The sequence below is a fragment of the Ammospiza nelsoni genome, chromosome 7, assembly GCF_027579445.1.
Source record: "Ammospiza nelsoni isolate bAmmNel1 chromosome 7, bAmmNel1.pri, whole genome shotgun sequence".
Classification (NCBI taxonomy): Eukaryota; Metazoa; Chordata; class Aves; order Passeriformes; family Passerellidae; genus Ammospiza; species Ammospiza nelsoni.
Genome location: NC_080639.1, coordinates 34689972 through 34704322, shown reverse-complemented (window position 1 = coordinate 34704322; position 14351 = coordinate 34689972). Strand labels below are relative to the sequence as shown.

The following is a 14351-nucleotide window of genomic DNA, read 5'->3' as shown; positions in this document are numbered from 1 at the left end:
GGATGAAAAAAAAATTTCTTTAGTTCTTCCTGGATTATAGTGGGGGGCTCAGAAGAATGACAGTCTGGTTATCTCATGCAGGGGACAGAGGGCACATTTGAGCTCACTGAGGAGCAGCTGTACATGCATGGCTGTGAGGAAAGTGGGGTTTCCTTTCTTTCCACACCATACACCTCTGTTCTGTGTTCTGACCAAAAGAAGGTAATTGGCTTCATGTGGGATAAACAGAGGATTTTGTTTCAGTAAGACATCAAAGCAAAAGACTTTCATTTTAGTGAAATTTTCATTGGTGCATTAAGTTTCTGTCCTGATTCTGGACCAGTTTATGTGGTTGATTTATTTTTTTATTAAATAAATAATACTTACAATAGCCTCTAATTTATGTATTATTATATCAAATTAGGATATTCTTCTGCTGCCCTAGTCTAGATTTAAATGTACTTGATGCTGAATCAGGGAAGCTTCAGGGGCAGATAACCCCTCTATTAGAACCAGAGGAATGGAGTGTGAAGGACACTCATTCAGACACTAAAATGTTTTGTTCAAAGGACAAATCTCTCAATCACCAAAACCATTTTATTTTCCTAGACTGTAGAGAAGTGCAGAACAGCTTGTGCATTTCCATGAGCATGAAAACCACCCTTTTGTCTCATACTGTCTCCTGCTGAGCCCACACTTTGGGCAAAACAGTTCCATAAATGATTGTGCTCATGTTTCAGGAGGAGAAATTGGTTCATTTTGCCGTTGTCACTGAGATGTTCTGTTTTAAAGTCATGATTGTGTCAATGATCAAAATGGTAATATCAGATGTGCCATTTAAAATGTATTTCTAACAAATTAGATAAAGGCAATTACAGTTTCCAACAACAGTATCTAGTGTTTGGCTCCAATATGTTGGCAAATGCTTTCCCTTTCCTGAAACCCCAACATTCTGGCTGTAATACAAAATTAATGCCAAAATAATTTTAATTTTTGGTGCTCTTTCAAATTTTTCCAGTAATGACATGCTGCAAAATATTGGGACAAGAAACATATCCTTTCCTGTGAAGCTCTAGGATTCCTCTTGTGCTGCACAAACAAGATCAATAAGAGATATGAGATTTCTGAAGAAACTTGAATCATAGCTGTTTATTCAAACTGAAGTCTCTAAAAGTTCATCCATCATTAAAGACTAAATTTAAACAGGGGGAAGAGAATCATCTCAGCTTATATGATAGCCTAACCCTATGATCAATAGAGAACTGTTTTGTGTTGAAAGAAAAAAAAAAATCAGAGAAAACTCTAGTAGAAGGAAAGAATGAAATGAAGTATGAAAAACAAAAATGGGGGAAGACATTTAAAAGAAAAAAGTTAGCAATATACATCTTAGAGGACAGATCAGGCACACAGATAAAGATGATTTTCATAATATAGGATTTGAAACAAATATGACTTTTTTGTCATTCTCCAAGAGTTAGCTGTGACATCCAGGGACAAATCCAAGGCCTTATTTCATGTATAATACACAAAGGGTAACCTGCACCTCAGAGAAAGTCCTGCAAGGAGAAGTCAAGCAGTTGGGCAATGCTCCAGCAAACCACTTAAACATCTGGTACAAAAAGTCTCCATGAAGGGCTAGAAAACACACAGGACAACTCAAGAAGGGCAGTGCAAAAGTGACTAAAGAAAACAGGTTAAACTTTTTTCAAGTTTAAGCATTTTTTCAAGTACTTTTGTAGATTGGGAATTTATGCTTACCCTACCCTCAATGAAAGTTTTCTTTTATGATAGACTAATTTGTTGGAAGTTTTCTTCTTCTAATCCTTTCCTATTTTTAAATCAGAATTCCTCCAGGTAAGAGTTTATTTGACAAGACTCCAGCACCCTCTGAGAGGAAGCAAAGGAAAAGTTTCTGCAGATGCCAGAAGGAGAGCACCAAGCCTGTGCCTGTGGCAAACACAAAATTTGCCTTTCAGACTCCTTCCCCTGAGCCCTCTGGTTGCCATCATGACCATGTGGACCTCAGCTTTGCAATCCCATATCTGGATGTTACATCTGAGTTTGTCACTCACGCAGAAGCAGAGCCAACTTTGAGAAAAGATGGGAAACCACCAACCAAGGCTTTTGGTCAAAGATATTTTTCTAAATCACTCCAAAAGCGAAGAAGCCCCGAGGTCCCACTAAAGCCCCTCCCACACAATGTTTCCATGAATAGCAAGACCTCCATTGACTCTACCAAACCATCAGGAGAGCTAAGGAAAGCAAAAAGGCAAGACAAGCACTACAAGGACTCATCCTTTCACCCAGTGCATGGCCCAGCCCAGAGACACTCCGAGAGCTTTGCATATTTTTTCCCTGAGGATTATTTTGAAGGGGTTCGGATGAAAATTCCACTGTCATGGCCCACTCCCAATGGCCTGACTGCCACCAAAGCTCGGGAGATTTGCCACCAAACTCTTGTAAACTCCACCATTGGCTTGGCATGCAAAGGCCTCCTGGCCAAACACCTGGATGAGACAATCGATATTTGCCTGTTGGACCTGCAGCTCAAAGATGACGCGGCTTGGGCGAGGCCACTGGTCGCCCTTTTGGAAAATGAGTGTGAAAGGAGAGTGCTGGGGAGCAGGAAGGGAGAGTTCCCTGTTGGAAACCAGCCCTCTGCTTCCTGGGAGGAGATCCTCGCTGCTCTCCAGTGTCCCTGCACGGAGCTGGGCTGCCACTGCCCTGCAGGCCACAGCTCCCACCACTGCAGCTCTGCCAAAAGTGAGTAAAGCCTTCTTTCCATACTGGCAGTGAGTAAAGCCTTCTTTCCATACTGGCAGTGAGTAAAGCCTTCTTTCCATACTGGCAGTGAGTAAAACGTTCTTTTCATATTGGCATTATTAGGCAGAACATCTGCACGGAGTTGTTTGCTCTTCAAGCGGCACTACCAGTTAGGTATTTGATGAATTAGTAATCAGGTTTTGACCTTGAGGAGCCAATCAAAATATCTGGTTGGCTGGTCCTTCGTGCTTTTTTTTTTGCTTCAGTAACTTTTTAAAAATGGATTTTACAAGCCCCTTAGCAAATTGGTTTTGCAGAAGTGATTTTCTTTACATCTGATCTATCACTGGCAAGCTGACAAGCAGGCTTCTCACACAAAAAAAAAAAGAGGAGCATCCTGCTCACCTTGTGGTCAATATTCATGTAAACAATGTAGAGATATGTCTTTCTTTTTTTTTTTTTTTTGTTCAAGAGGCAATAAAGTTTGAACCTAATTTCAAACACTATACTAGTAACAACACAAAATTAAAAGTGACAAAATGAACAAGTAACCGTGCCAAAACCATCAAATAGGGTCAGTCTAGGATCAGTCACCATGGCTTAGCTGAGACATCCAAATCTCCAGCGAGGCCCAGGAGATCAGTGGCACATCTGACACCCCAATGCATTTATTATCAGGGATGGGATCACCCATATTCTTCACATTAAACATTACTTCAGTGCATGGATTTAAAGAAGTTAAAATATATCCTGACATCCTTTTTTCTGTTAATGACAGGCTAAAATGTGTAGAATAACTTCCCAAATATGGAAGAATTAATTCTCTTTCACACAGAGAAAAACTGACACCAGGGACTGAAAAGTGAGTTGAGCAATTTTGAAGCAATTGCCCAATATACAATTCAATGTTTAGCTTATTTCTCTGTGATACAGAGAGGTTATGGGGCTTGCTTGGGCCAAATTTTAAAATTTTATTTTTCTATGGCTGAAATCTCTCAGATGAGAGGAAAATAGCTTCAATATGACCTTTCAAGTAAAAGCTAATGGCACCTTGTTTTCTTGCTGTGACATCAAATATAAACAAGGACAGAGAACAGAGCTCAGCCTGGGATTGCACAGGGAGGTGAGAACTGGAAAACAAGCACACATCAGCTGTGGAAAATACCCCCAAAACCATTGCCTTCCTCTCATTGCCTTCCTCTGCCCTGACTGCTTTTTCTGCCTCTTGCTGCCTTTGCATTGTACATTTTCAATGTTCAGCTGGACAGGGTGCTGGGCCATATTGTGTAGACAATGCTTTATCCTGAGCTAGAGAAAAATTGAGAATAAAACATCCCATAAAAATTAAAACCAAGGTAATAACTGGCATGCTTAACTTTCAGGATATTCTCCCTTGTCTTTGGTATAAATGCAGAGAAGTTAGGAGAAAACTTCACACAATAAATTCATCTCAACATTAACTACGGAGAGGAAAAAGTGGTGCAACTGTCTAGAGTGAATCAGTGGAATGAGCTGCATTGAGGTCCATTGTTAAGGACTACTTATTAAATAATTTATTAGTGATTTAGAATATTTTTCTATATATTCAAAAATGGAGAAGCTGTTATATATATACATACATATATATATACACATACATACATACATATATATACACACATACATATGTATGTATGCATATATATGAAATTATCTGATCTTGCGAATGAAATATAAAGCAGAACTATATGTACAGCCTGAGGTCTGATCCCCTACAAGGAGAAATAAAATCTTAGTTCTGGCATGCCAATCACCCTGACATTATAATACTAAGAAAAGGTCATCTAGATAATTTGGTACAGTCAATCAAGGCAAGCCTCCATGGGAGTTTCACCTTTAGCTGTTCTTGATTTTTCAACTTAATTCAAAATATATTTAAGGTTATTTGCTTGTTTTCACATTTCACATGCAGAAATGGAATAATTTAGATTGGAAAGGATCTGGGAGATCATGGAATCCAACCCTTAACTCAGCACTGCCATCTTCACCACTAAACCATGTCCCCAGGTGTCACACCTGAGGTGGTTTTTTGAACACTCACAGGCATGGTGACTCCACCACCTCCCTGGTGTTCCAATGCCTGACCACCTTTCCAGTGAATACGCTTTCCTTAATATTCAATTTAAACATCTCTTGGTGATGACAGCACCAAGATCCTCTTGTCCTGTTGCTCTTTACTTGGGAGAAGAGACAATTCCCCACCAGGTACAACCTCCTCTCAGATAGTGCAATAAAATCCCCCCGAGCCTCCTTTTCTCCAGGCTAAACACCACAGTGCTGTTCCCCTACAAATCCCAGGGTCCATGGGTGATGGGACAGAGGTGAAAACCCAGCAGCACCACACAGCAACAATCAACCTCTCAAATGTCAATTCACAGGACTGGAGGTGCTTAGAACCGAGGTCCTGCTCATGTCACTAAAGGCTTTCACTCCAGAACTGGTTACTAGAGATGAAGAATTAAGATAAATATCAGAAATAAAGCTGTGTGCTCCAACCAGAGCAGCTTGAGCCCCATCCCTGGGAGCTCAGGAGTCCTGGCCTGGCTGGCAGAGCCCAGGAAATCAGCACAGGTGGGATAAGCCCCTGAGCTTTGTGACTAATGAGTGAGGGCTCTACAGGAAGGGAAAGAAAGGAGGAGAAATTAAGAACTGAATTAGGTTCCTGCAGGACATATAAAAGCGCTGTCTCTTTCACTTTCTTTTCAAAAAGTCAGGACAGAAGAAACAGGAGAATGAGTGTTGATCTCAGAAATGATGAGTTTTAAGGGCTATTGCTAGGAAAAAGTTATTTTCCAGGAGAAGCTACAGGAGTAATGAAGGAGGCTTGCTTAGGCCAAATTTTAAAATTTTATTTTGCTATGGCTGAAATCTCTCAGATTAGAGGAGGCAACTCCTTTTGCTGGCTATATATTTTCCCATCAGTTACAAAACAAATCTCTGTCTAATTTTCTCAGGCTGGAATTATAGATGTGAATTAAAACTCCCCCAAGATCAAGGAGGCCATCGACATAATTCAAATATATTTTCCAAGGTCACCCAACCTCAGCTACGCTGCCAATACAGAACAGTGTATTCCGCCACTGGTTTTGGCCAGCAGACACACCCAAAAAGATGAGTCATGCAGTATTTTTAGGAATCAAAATACAGGCCATGGTATATCTGAAGTGATTTTAAATGAAAACAGAAATAAAGAGAGAAGATGGGAAGCGTGGCTTGCAGACAAGTTCACTCCTCTGTTCTGGCTGACTCCAACAGGAGCAGTCCAGGTGGCCAGAGCTATAATTATCCTCGCACGGAAATCACTATTTGGAGCTGAAAGGCACCTCTGAAACTTGGCAGCACTCCAGCAGCTTAGAATTTCTTAATGTTGCTTAACATTTCATAACCCCCACCCTCCCCCCAACACCTGTATAAGGTGCTTAAAATGTCATTACCACCTGTAATTAAAGGCAGAATCCAATTACAGCAGATAGCAAATCGGGCTGGTGCTTACCATTTGTATATATTGACCATGTTGCTTATTAAAAAATATCAGGACTGGTAAAGCACAAATAGAGTAATGTAATATGCAGATTGTATGAAGCTCTAAAGAGCAATTACAAGATAAAAGGTAATGAGGAGTAATAACGACAAATTAGTTTCAGTGAAGTAATGACACTTGAAGTTTAAATTTCTATGTGGAAAGTTCTGTGGAGAAAAAAAATTAACCAGCAAAGAAATCAAAGCCAGCAAAAAATGATGGTGAGAAGGTGAGAAGGGAATGTTCACCTTCCACACTGACAGAGATCCCATTTTCATATCAATACATTTCAGTGGTGATATTAAGAGGGGCTGTGAACCCAACTGCATTTTCAGAGCTGTGAACCACAACCACACAGGTCCCCCAGACCCATCTGCTACACCCTGGTATTTTTAGAGTGGTTACACAGACCTTTCTGAATTCAGCAGTCTGCTTTGGGTCCTGTTCATGTGCTGTAATTAGATAATATGAATTAACACACGCAATATTTTTTAAAATTTATTTATAATGAGCGAATTTATGAGGTCAGCTATTACAGTTCCTCAGGCTGGGTCTTCCAATGGAAAATGCCTCTCCCCCTTGGAAGAATAAGCTTAGAGGTTTGATCAGACCAGGAATGTAAGGTCAGGTACATATTATAGAAATCTCACCATTTGTGTAACTGTGATTTATTTTTAAGCTTAATTCTCATTTTCAAAGACAAAGAATGAGGAAGATATTGAAAGAAAATACTTAATTTTTTTCAGGATCCCCAGGTGAAAGGAGACAGAGCATTTCAGTTGTCTACATCAAACTCCAATCTGTTTTGGAGATTGGAGCATTTGTATGGGAGCCTCCTGGCTGAAGTAAATATTTTTCTCCCACTTGAATCAATTCAATGATCTTAAAATTCCAGATCATAATGATTATGTAAGGGCTGTTAGGAAGTCAAGTAAATTAATACTTTTTGGTATTTTCAATATGTGTTTTGCTGATAAGATGCAGAGAGAGCCATCAGGGTGTGTTGGCACAATAGATGCTGTCCTTGCATAAATTAAAGTAAACAAATTAAAATATTATGCAAAGTAAAATATACATCTTAGACTTTTCAAAGGAAATATAATCCATTTCCTAAATCCCCAGGATATCTACAATGAGAAATATTGCTCACTGCGTGTAAGGCTGGTGTTCCCTGTGGCTGGGACCAGCCTGTGGTGACCAGACCTTCCAGGGAGAATTCCATTTAATAGCACCACGAGGGCCCCAGAAACAGTTACCAGAAACTGTGACCCTTTCCACAAGAACTGATCATGTTTTTTTTCAAATCACTTGGGCTTGTAAACAAAGAAAAAACAACCAGGCTTTTTGCTAATATGGCAAAACGTGTTCTATGGCAGAGAGGATGCAGTACACTTTAGCAATTCCATTGAATTTTCAAAATTGGATTTCATAAGAAGAGTCAAATGTGCTTGTGAGAACAGCAAAAACCATTCTTGCTGTTTTAAAATTTTCTCACCAAACTACTATTGCTATAAAAAAAAGTTAAATTGCATTATCCCTGAAAAAGCTCTTGTTCTTTTCAAATAGTAAGATATTGGGCTTAATTCTACTCTTCATTATAACAATTCCATTGACTTTGGTGGGCACAGTATTAACAAAATCACAGTTCCTGTCACTTTGATGAAGTTAGACTATCAAGACAAAAATCAGGTCTCTTTTTCACAAGTCTTCTTTCCTTTTTTGCCTTTTTCTCATACTAATTGTTGACTTTTCCACCCCACAATGTTGAATTTTCCTGTCTACCCAGCTGAGGGAGGTTTGAAGCTCTGCACTGCCTGCAGCCTCCCCATTCCCTCTCCTGTTTAAAGGTTCACTCAGCAGCTGATGGGTGTGAGGCTGTGTTCTTGCACTGAAATTTAGAAGCTGGGGCATCTGTTTCTATCAAATACATTTTTGTTCAGTTGTGAATCCTGTAAGGCAGGGAATATTTGAAGCAGATCCCTGTGTACCATTGCAGTATAAACCACATTTTAAAACACAGCTCCCCTCTCACTGGGACTGTGTTCTTTACACTGGGTTTAAAGATATTAAAGATATATTCTTATTTCCTTTAAGCTGACATTAAAGAAGACTCACTAAGATATCAATACTCCATAAAAGAGGTTCTATAAAGCTTGAAAATGAAAACTTTTCTTTTGAGACCTGTTATCTGCACTTACTGTGAATTTTTCCCCTCAGCTTACCAATATTGGAAAGTAGATAAAGAATAAATACGAAGACACATATTATGCAATTTAAGATTACATTGTGTTCAGTTAGTCAGCTTTTTCCTACATAAAACAATTTATGATTTAGTACTGAAAGAAAACTGGGGAAAATATCTTTAAGATGTTTGCTTGCAAAGCACACTTTCCTTCTCCCAGACATCTCCAGAGGAGTGGTCCTCATCGTCATTGAGGCCGTGGCACAGGATGCCCAGAAAAGCTGTGGATCTCCCATCCCTGGAAGGTTCAGGGCCAGGTTGGATGGGACTTGGAGCATCCTATTTGAAGAAAATTATTCTACAGTATCTTCAGTTCTGGGCCATAAAAATTTAAATAAATACATTCTTCTCAGCAAAAAAAACAGAGCCAGTATTAGCAGACATAATTTTAAAAGGTATAATGAATAAATATCAGGCTTTGAGATCACTTGTCAAAACATCAATTTTTGAGCCTAGGACTTGTCACCTTTTGAAAATAGCACTCTTGTTCTTTTAGAGGAATGAACACCTCCAACCACAAAAGTTTTAGTAAGAACCACGAAACTTACAAAAGAAAAACAGTTTAGAATCAAAAGAGAAGAAAAGCACAAACTTTAACTACCACAGATGCATCCCCACTGACACCCACATACTCTGCCCAGAGAAATATTTTTCTCAATCACATCAAACATCTTTGTGGGCAATTCTCAGGGACTGGGGACTTCTTGCTAGTTTTGAAGCCTTTCTTCTTTTCATAGCAGTTTTACTTTAGTTTTTGCTGGAGCAGATGCAATAAACAAGCATCTGAAAAGGCAAACATCAATACCAGCTTTAATCTATTGTTTAAAGTCCCAGTTCTTTCCATTTGAGGCACAGACCTGGCTGAGCAGGAAGAGGACTATTAGCATTAAAGTTGCAAAGCCAATAGAAAATGAATTTTAAAAGGATATCAAATCTTGGTGATAAGGGACATGGAAGGTTGCATGCTCAGTGATCCATAATATTCCCTGCAACCCTGGGAGATCAGTCTTTTCTGCAGATTAGTTTATTTGCTTTAATGCAAAATGAAAACAGGGAAAACAGTCCAAAAAACCATGTAGCTAAACAAAACTATTTTCCAAAGAATATAGAATTAAATTTTAAAATTTTTAAAAATATTATAGGTTTCATTCAAACTGACCAAAGCCAGACACCCCAGAAGCACACCTATAACTTCTTTATATCAGGTACCATAGGAAATTTCAAACTTAAATCTTATTAAATCCAAAAGAAAACAGAAAGCCCTGAAATAACAGCCTCCTTCTCCAAATACTCACAGTGCACATACAATATAAACAACACATTCACAACAGTTTATAAACTAGAATTAAAACTTACAAACCATTCAAAAGTCTGGTTTAAGTTGACCAAAACCAAAAATTCAGAGCAAACTTTTAAGGCCTTTACATAATATTTTATGTTGTGTTAAGAGCTCACAGTCCACCAGATACAGAACATTCAACCAATTGTGAACAAAACCCCAAGTGTAATAACCAGATTTAATCTAATTCAGTAACTTTAAACATGGAAAAATTACTAAAACCAACTAACTGGGGACTAGAGTGGACATAAGGACCAAGATAACACCACGATGACCCAAATCCTTTTTGTGGCATCACTGCATTCACTTTTAGGAAGCCTCAAGAAAATTCCAAGAGTTCTTCCCTAAAGTGCCTTTAAGGGACCAAAACTGAGACTTGCTTTGGTGTGCCAGTGAGCACCATGAATGCACAACCAGAACTTTACACAAGGTCACCTCTCCAGGCCATCTGGAAAAGAAGAAATATTCTGTAGTCAACAGCACAATCCTCTTCTTTTCTATTGCTGAAGTACACTGCTAGCAAGCCTTTTAAAAATAGAAGGATTAAATAAACCTAAAATGTCACAGTGAGTTTTCTAAAGCAAAAAATAATCTACCATATTGTTGCAGCACATGGATGCTTTCAGTGTGAAATTGAGCCAGGCCATTTCTCACATGCAGGGAGCTCTTGCAAAATGTTTTTTCCCCACTCTCTCTCAGGGCTCATTTTTGCAATCCATACTGGGTACCAAAGCAGAAAACCAGATTCACTCCATGCCAGCAAAAGGTCACAGATCTAGAGTTTGGTACTATGGAAACAGAGTTGTTTAGGTTGGAAAAAATCCCTGAGGTCTGTGAGTCCAGCTGTTAATCCAGCAATACCAAGGCCAGCACTAAACCACGTCCCCAAGTGCCACATCTACACAGCTTTCAGATACCCCCAGGGACGGTGACTGCACCACTTCCCTGGGAGGCCCATCCCAGTGCTGACCACCCTTTCAGTGTAGAAAGTTTCCATAATATCCCATCTAAACCTCCCCTGCTGCAATTTGAGTCCATTTTCTCTTGTTCCGTCACTTCCTAGCTGGGAGAAGAGACCAACCCACACCTTGCCCCATCCTCCTTTCTGGGAGTCATGGAGGGATGGTCCCCATGAGCCTCCTTTCCTCCAAACTGGACACCCCCAGCTCCTTCAGCTGCTCTGGTCCTCTGAGACCTGGCTTTGGAAACAGGAAAAACACAGTTTTCCTTCAGAAAGCAGGGAGATCACTGCTGTGCAAGAGTTCTGGCAAAGAGCATATGGCTGCTGGTAGTTTTTTTCTTAGGGAGGATTAGCACATAGATAGCACAAGTTCTAGGAGACATGCATTCCATGATTGTGTCTATGATTACCAAAATAACATTATACACAAAAGAAATACAATATTTGTGCAAACATTTGGATGGTGGCAGACTCGGAATTGCTCTATCCAAGCTGTAGAGATAACTGAGCATCAATTTGCTCTGATGCAGAACCCTCATACCTGTGGCAGCTGGAGATCCACATCCACACCAGCAAGCTCTGGCATGGAAAGTTGTTCAATCAGCTGCCTGATTCCAAGGAAAGGGCACCTGGGCATCATGGGCCATTTACTTTCTCACTTCAGCAAAGATTTAACCTAACCCAGCACTTATCATCTGGTTCATGATTTGTTTTTCATGGCTTAGATTGCTTATTTATCATCCCCTTTAAGAAAAGCAGGGCAGTTCCTTTCCTTTTCTTTATTCAAACAAAATTCCTGCTGGTTTCAATTTCAGGTCTGCTGCTCCAGCCCAAAGCCTCATGTGTAGTTTTCAAACATTGCAGAAGAAAGTTTATTTGTGCTGGGATACTTTTCTAATCAAATAGTAAATCCAACATGAACCATTTCAATATGTCAGTAAGACTTCAATAAGTGTAGTTTTGCAATATTCTTGATTTGGTGTCAACTGACTTCATTTTACTTATAAATCTGTGCATATTATTTACATAATACACTGCAAAAAATACCTGTAAAACCAACCATGTATTTATGGGGGGGTGGGGGTTTCAGTCTATTATTTAGCCTGTGCTCCTTGTCAGGTTTGATTCATGTAAATGATTACAGAATTAAACTACACAGTCAGCAACTCCGAATTTACTGTTCTTTCCTGTAAATTCCTACTAGAGATGGGAGGAGAAGGAAGGGAAGGCAGGGGAGGTGTGCCTTGAGGGCAAGCATTGAAAACCAAAGAGGAAAGATCCTTTATTCTGTCTGGAGGCCTCTGAGATTTCCACCTTCAACTCCAGACCCTTCTCTCCAACTTATCTCAAGACACTTTCATGAAAACACAAGATTTTTTTTTACTTTTTATCCCAAACATTTCCTGCTGTTCACACTGTCCCTACACAATGTTCTGCCAGGTGACAGATGCATTTTTTTGCATTTATTTGCTGTGGGTACGGACTGGGCACTGGAAATGCAGTGGGATGTCCATGCCTGATCCAGTGGATGTGCACACACAGCTACCCAAATCCTCCTCCATAACTGCTGCACCAGTCACACATCTGAGCCTCAGGTGCCACCCTGAGCTTCAGTTTTTAATCTGCTAGTAAAAATCAAAGCACATTTTTGGCCTATAGGCCATACAGAGAAAAGAAGGAGGATGTTCTGCCCTGGATTTCATTGTATTTTGACATTCACACTCCCTAAACATAAATTATTAATGTTCATATATATCGTACTTTTCACAAGCACCTTCCAAGAACTGCCTGATTACCTACAGATTTCTCTCCTCTCTACAGACATCAGACATCCATCCCAGGTCTCCACAACCTCAGCTTTCTCTGCACTTTTGCCCTCACTCTCACCTTTGTGATGTTTCCCAGTTCTTTTTATTGCTCCTTCCCTCCAGTCTTTACCTGAATTACTTGCAGCCCTTTTGCTGGGGTTTTTCAGGCTCTCCAATATTTCCTTCTGATGTCAGCACCTCTCTGCACTTCCAGCTCCCCCTCCATGAACCACACCTTGATCCCTGTATCCCCAGCAAGAACAGGGTCTGGATGTTGGAGTGCCCAGCTGCCAACTGCCAGGAGCCTTTTCCAAAGCCAAGGGAATGGAGATTTCCTCTCCCTTTTTTTGGTTGAAGTGGCGAAAATTCAAAACCACTAGAAAGCAGGGAGGAAGACAGACAGAAATGCTCATTAAAACCAAATGCTTAAAATTCCTAAAATTTCTACACCCATTACATGTGGCATATATATATATATATACATATATATATATATATATATATATATATATAAACCCTTGTCAATGTTTATGTACTGCCTATACTGACGTCTAAAGGCTGAACTCCAGTATCCATTTCTTTAAAAAAGAGACATTGTAATTACTTCTATTTTCCATCAGATTAAAAATTTTTAAGACACTGATGTTTGTAGTTGTTGCCAAGTAGTGTTTGCATTAAGGAAAGGACTTTCCAGGATCTCATGTCCTTCCAATGAGGGGTCTGGGGATGCTCAGAGAGCTGGGAGGGGACACCAAGAGGACAGCTGACCCCAAATGGCCACAGGGATATCCCATTCCATTTGGCATCACTCTCAGTACATAAACTGGGAGAAAAGCTGGGCAGGGATCACTGCTCAGGTACTTGGAAAGTGTGAGCAATTGCATTGTGCATATATTCTAAATATTTTATCATGATTATTATCATTACTGTATTTTCTTCCTTTTTTCTCCCATTAAACTGCCCTTAAGTCAACTCCCACATTTTCTCACTCTCTCCCTTGTGATTGTCTCCCTGATCCTGCCAGGAGGAGCAGTGAGAAGTGCCTGTGTGATATTCAGTTCCTGGCTGGGGTTAAACCTTGACGAGGGTGTACAGAATGGTTTGAGAGAAATAAGTACAAAATGCTGAGCTGATATTGTAAGGCACTGGGCACCGAGAGTGCTTTTGTGGAACAGGAAGGGCTGCAGGAGCACATTCCTGTGCCCCACTCCTTCCCAGGCTCTGAGATTCTGCTTCACCCACAGAAGCCTGAAAATCTGCAGTGATAATGAAAACATTAATGCAATCCAAGCTGCCTCAGTACTAGTGGGGCTAACTATTAAAATCTCATGAAAAACATAATGAAGCATTTTTATTTTTTAATTTTTATGCACTAACCATAGAAGAAGGCAATTTATCAAAACCAGTCACTACATCTGACTAATAGTTTTGTACATTACAGGAATCCACCAGTAAGTGACGAAAGCTGATAAGCTGTAAACGATTTCTCTTCTTGTAAATATTGCAAAGTGTCCAGCAGTGTTGGTAATACTGCTGCAATAAAATCAATTTTTTAAAAAATGAAAGAAAAGCTAAAAGCACTTCAAAAGTGCAGGGGAAAAAAGTATTTTCTCTCTTTTTTTCATGTTTATGTTGCTTTCCTTCCTTTTTTCCTCTGGAAAAACACAAGTCATATGGCTGTGTTGTTACAGGCTGCAATC

General features: G+C 39.8%; 1 protein-coding gene across 1 annotated transcript in view; it reads left to right on the top strand.

The window, feature by feature from the left end:
* The window catches only part of LOC132075810 (von Willebrand factor D and EGF domain-containing protein-like), a 172621-nt gene that overhangs the window by 83682 nt on the left and 74588 nt on the right, over positions 1-14351 (top strand). The window contains exon 11 of the mRNA XM_059476517.1: positions 1823-2742. Within this exon, the coding sequence (XP_059332500.1) occupies positions 1823-2742 (920 nt within the window). The remainder of the gene's footprint in view (positions 1-1822; positions 2743-14351) is intronic.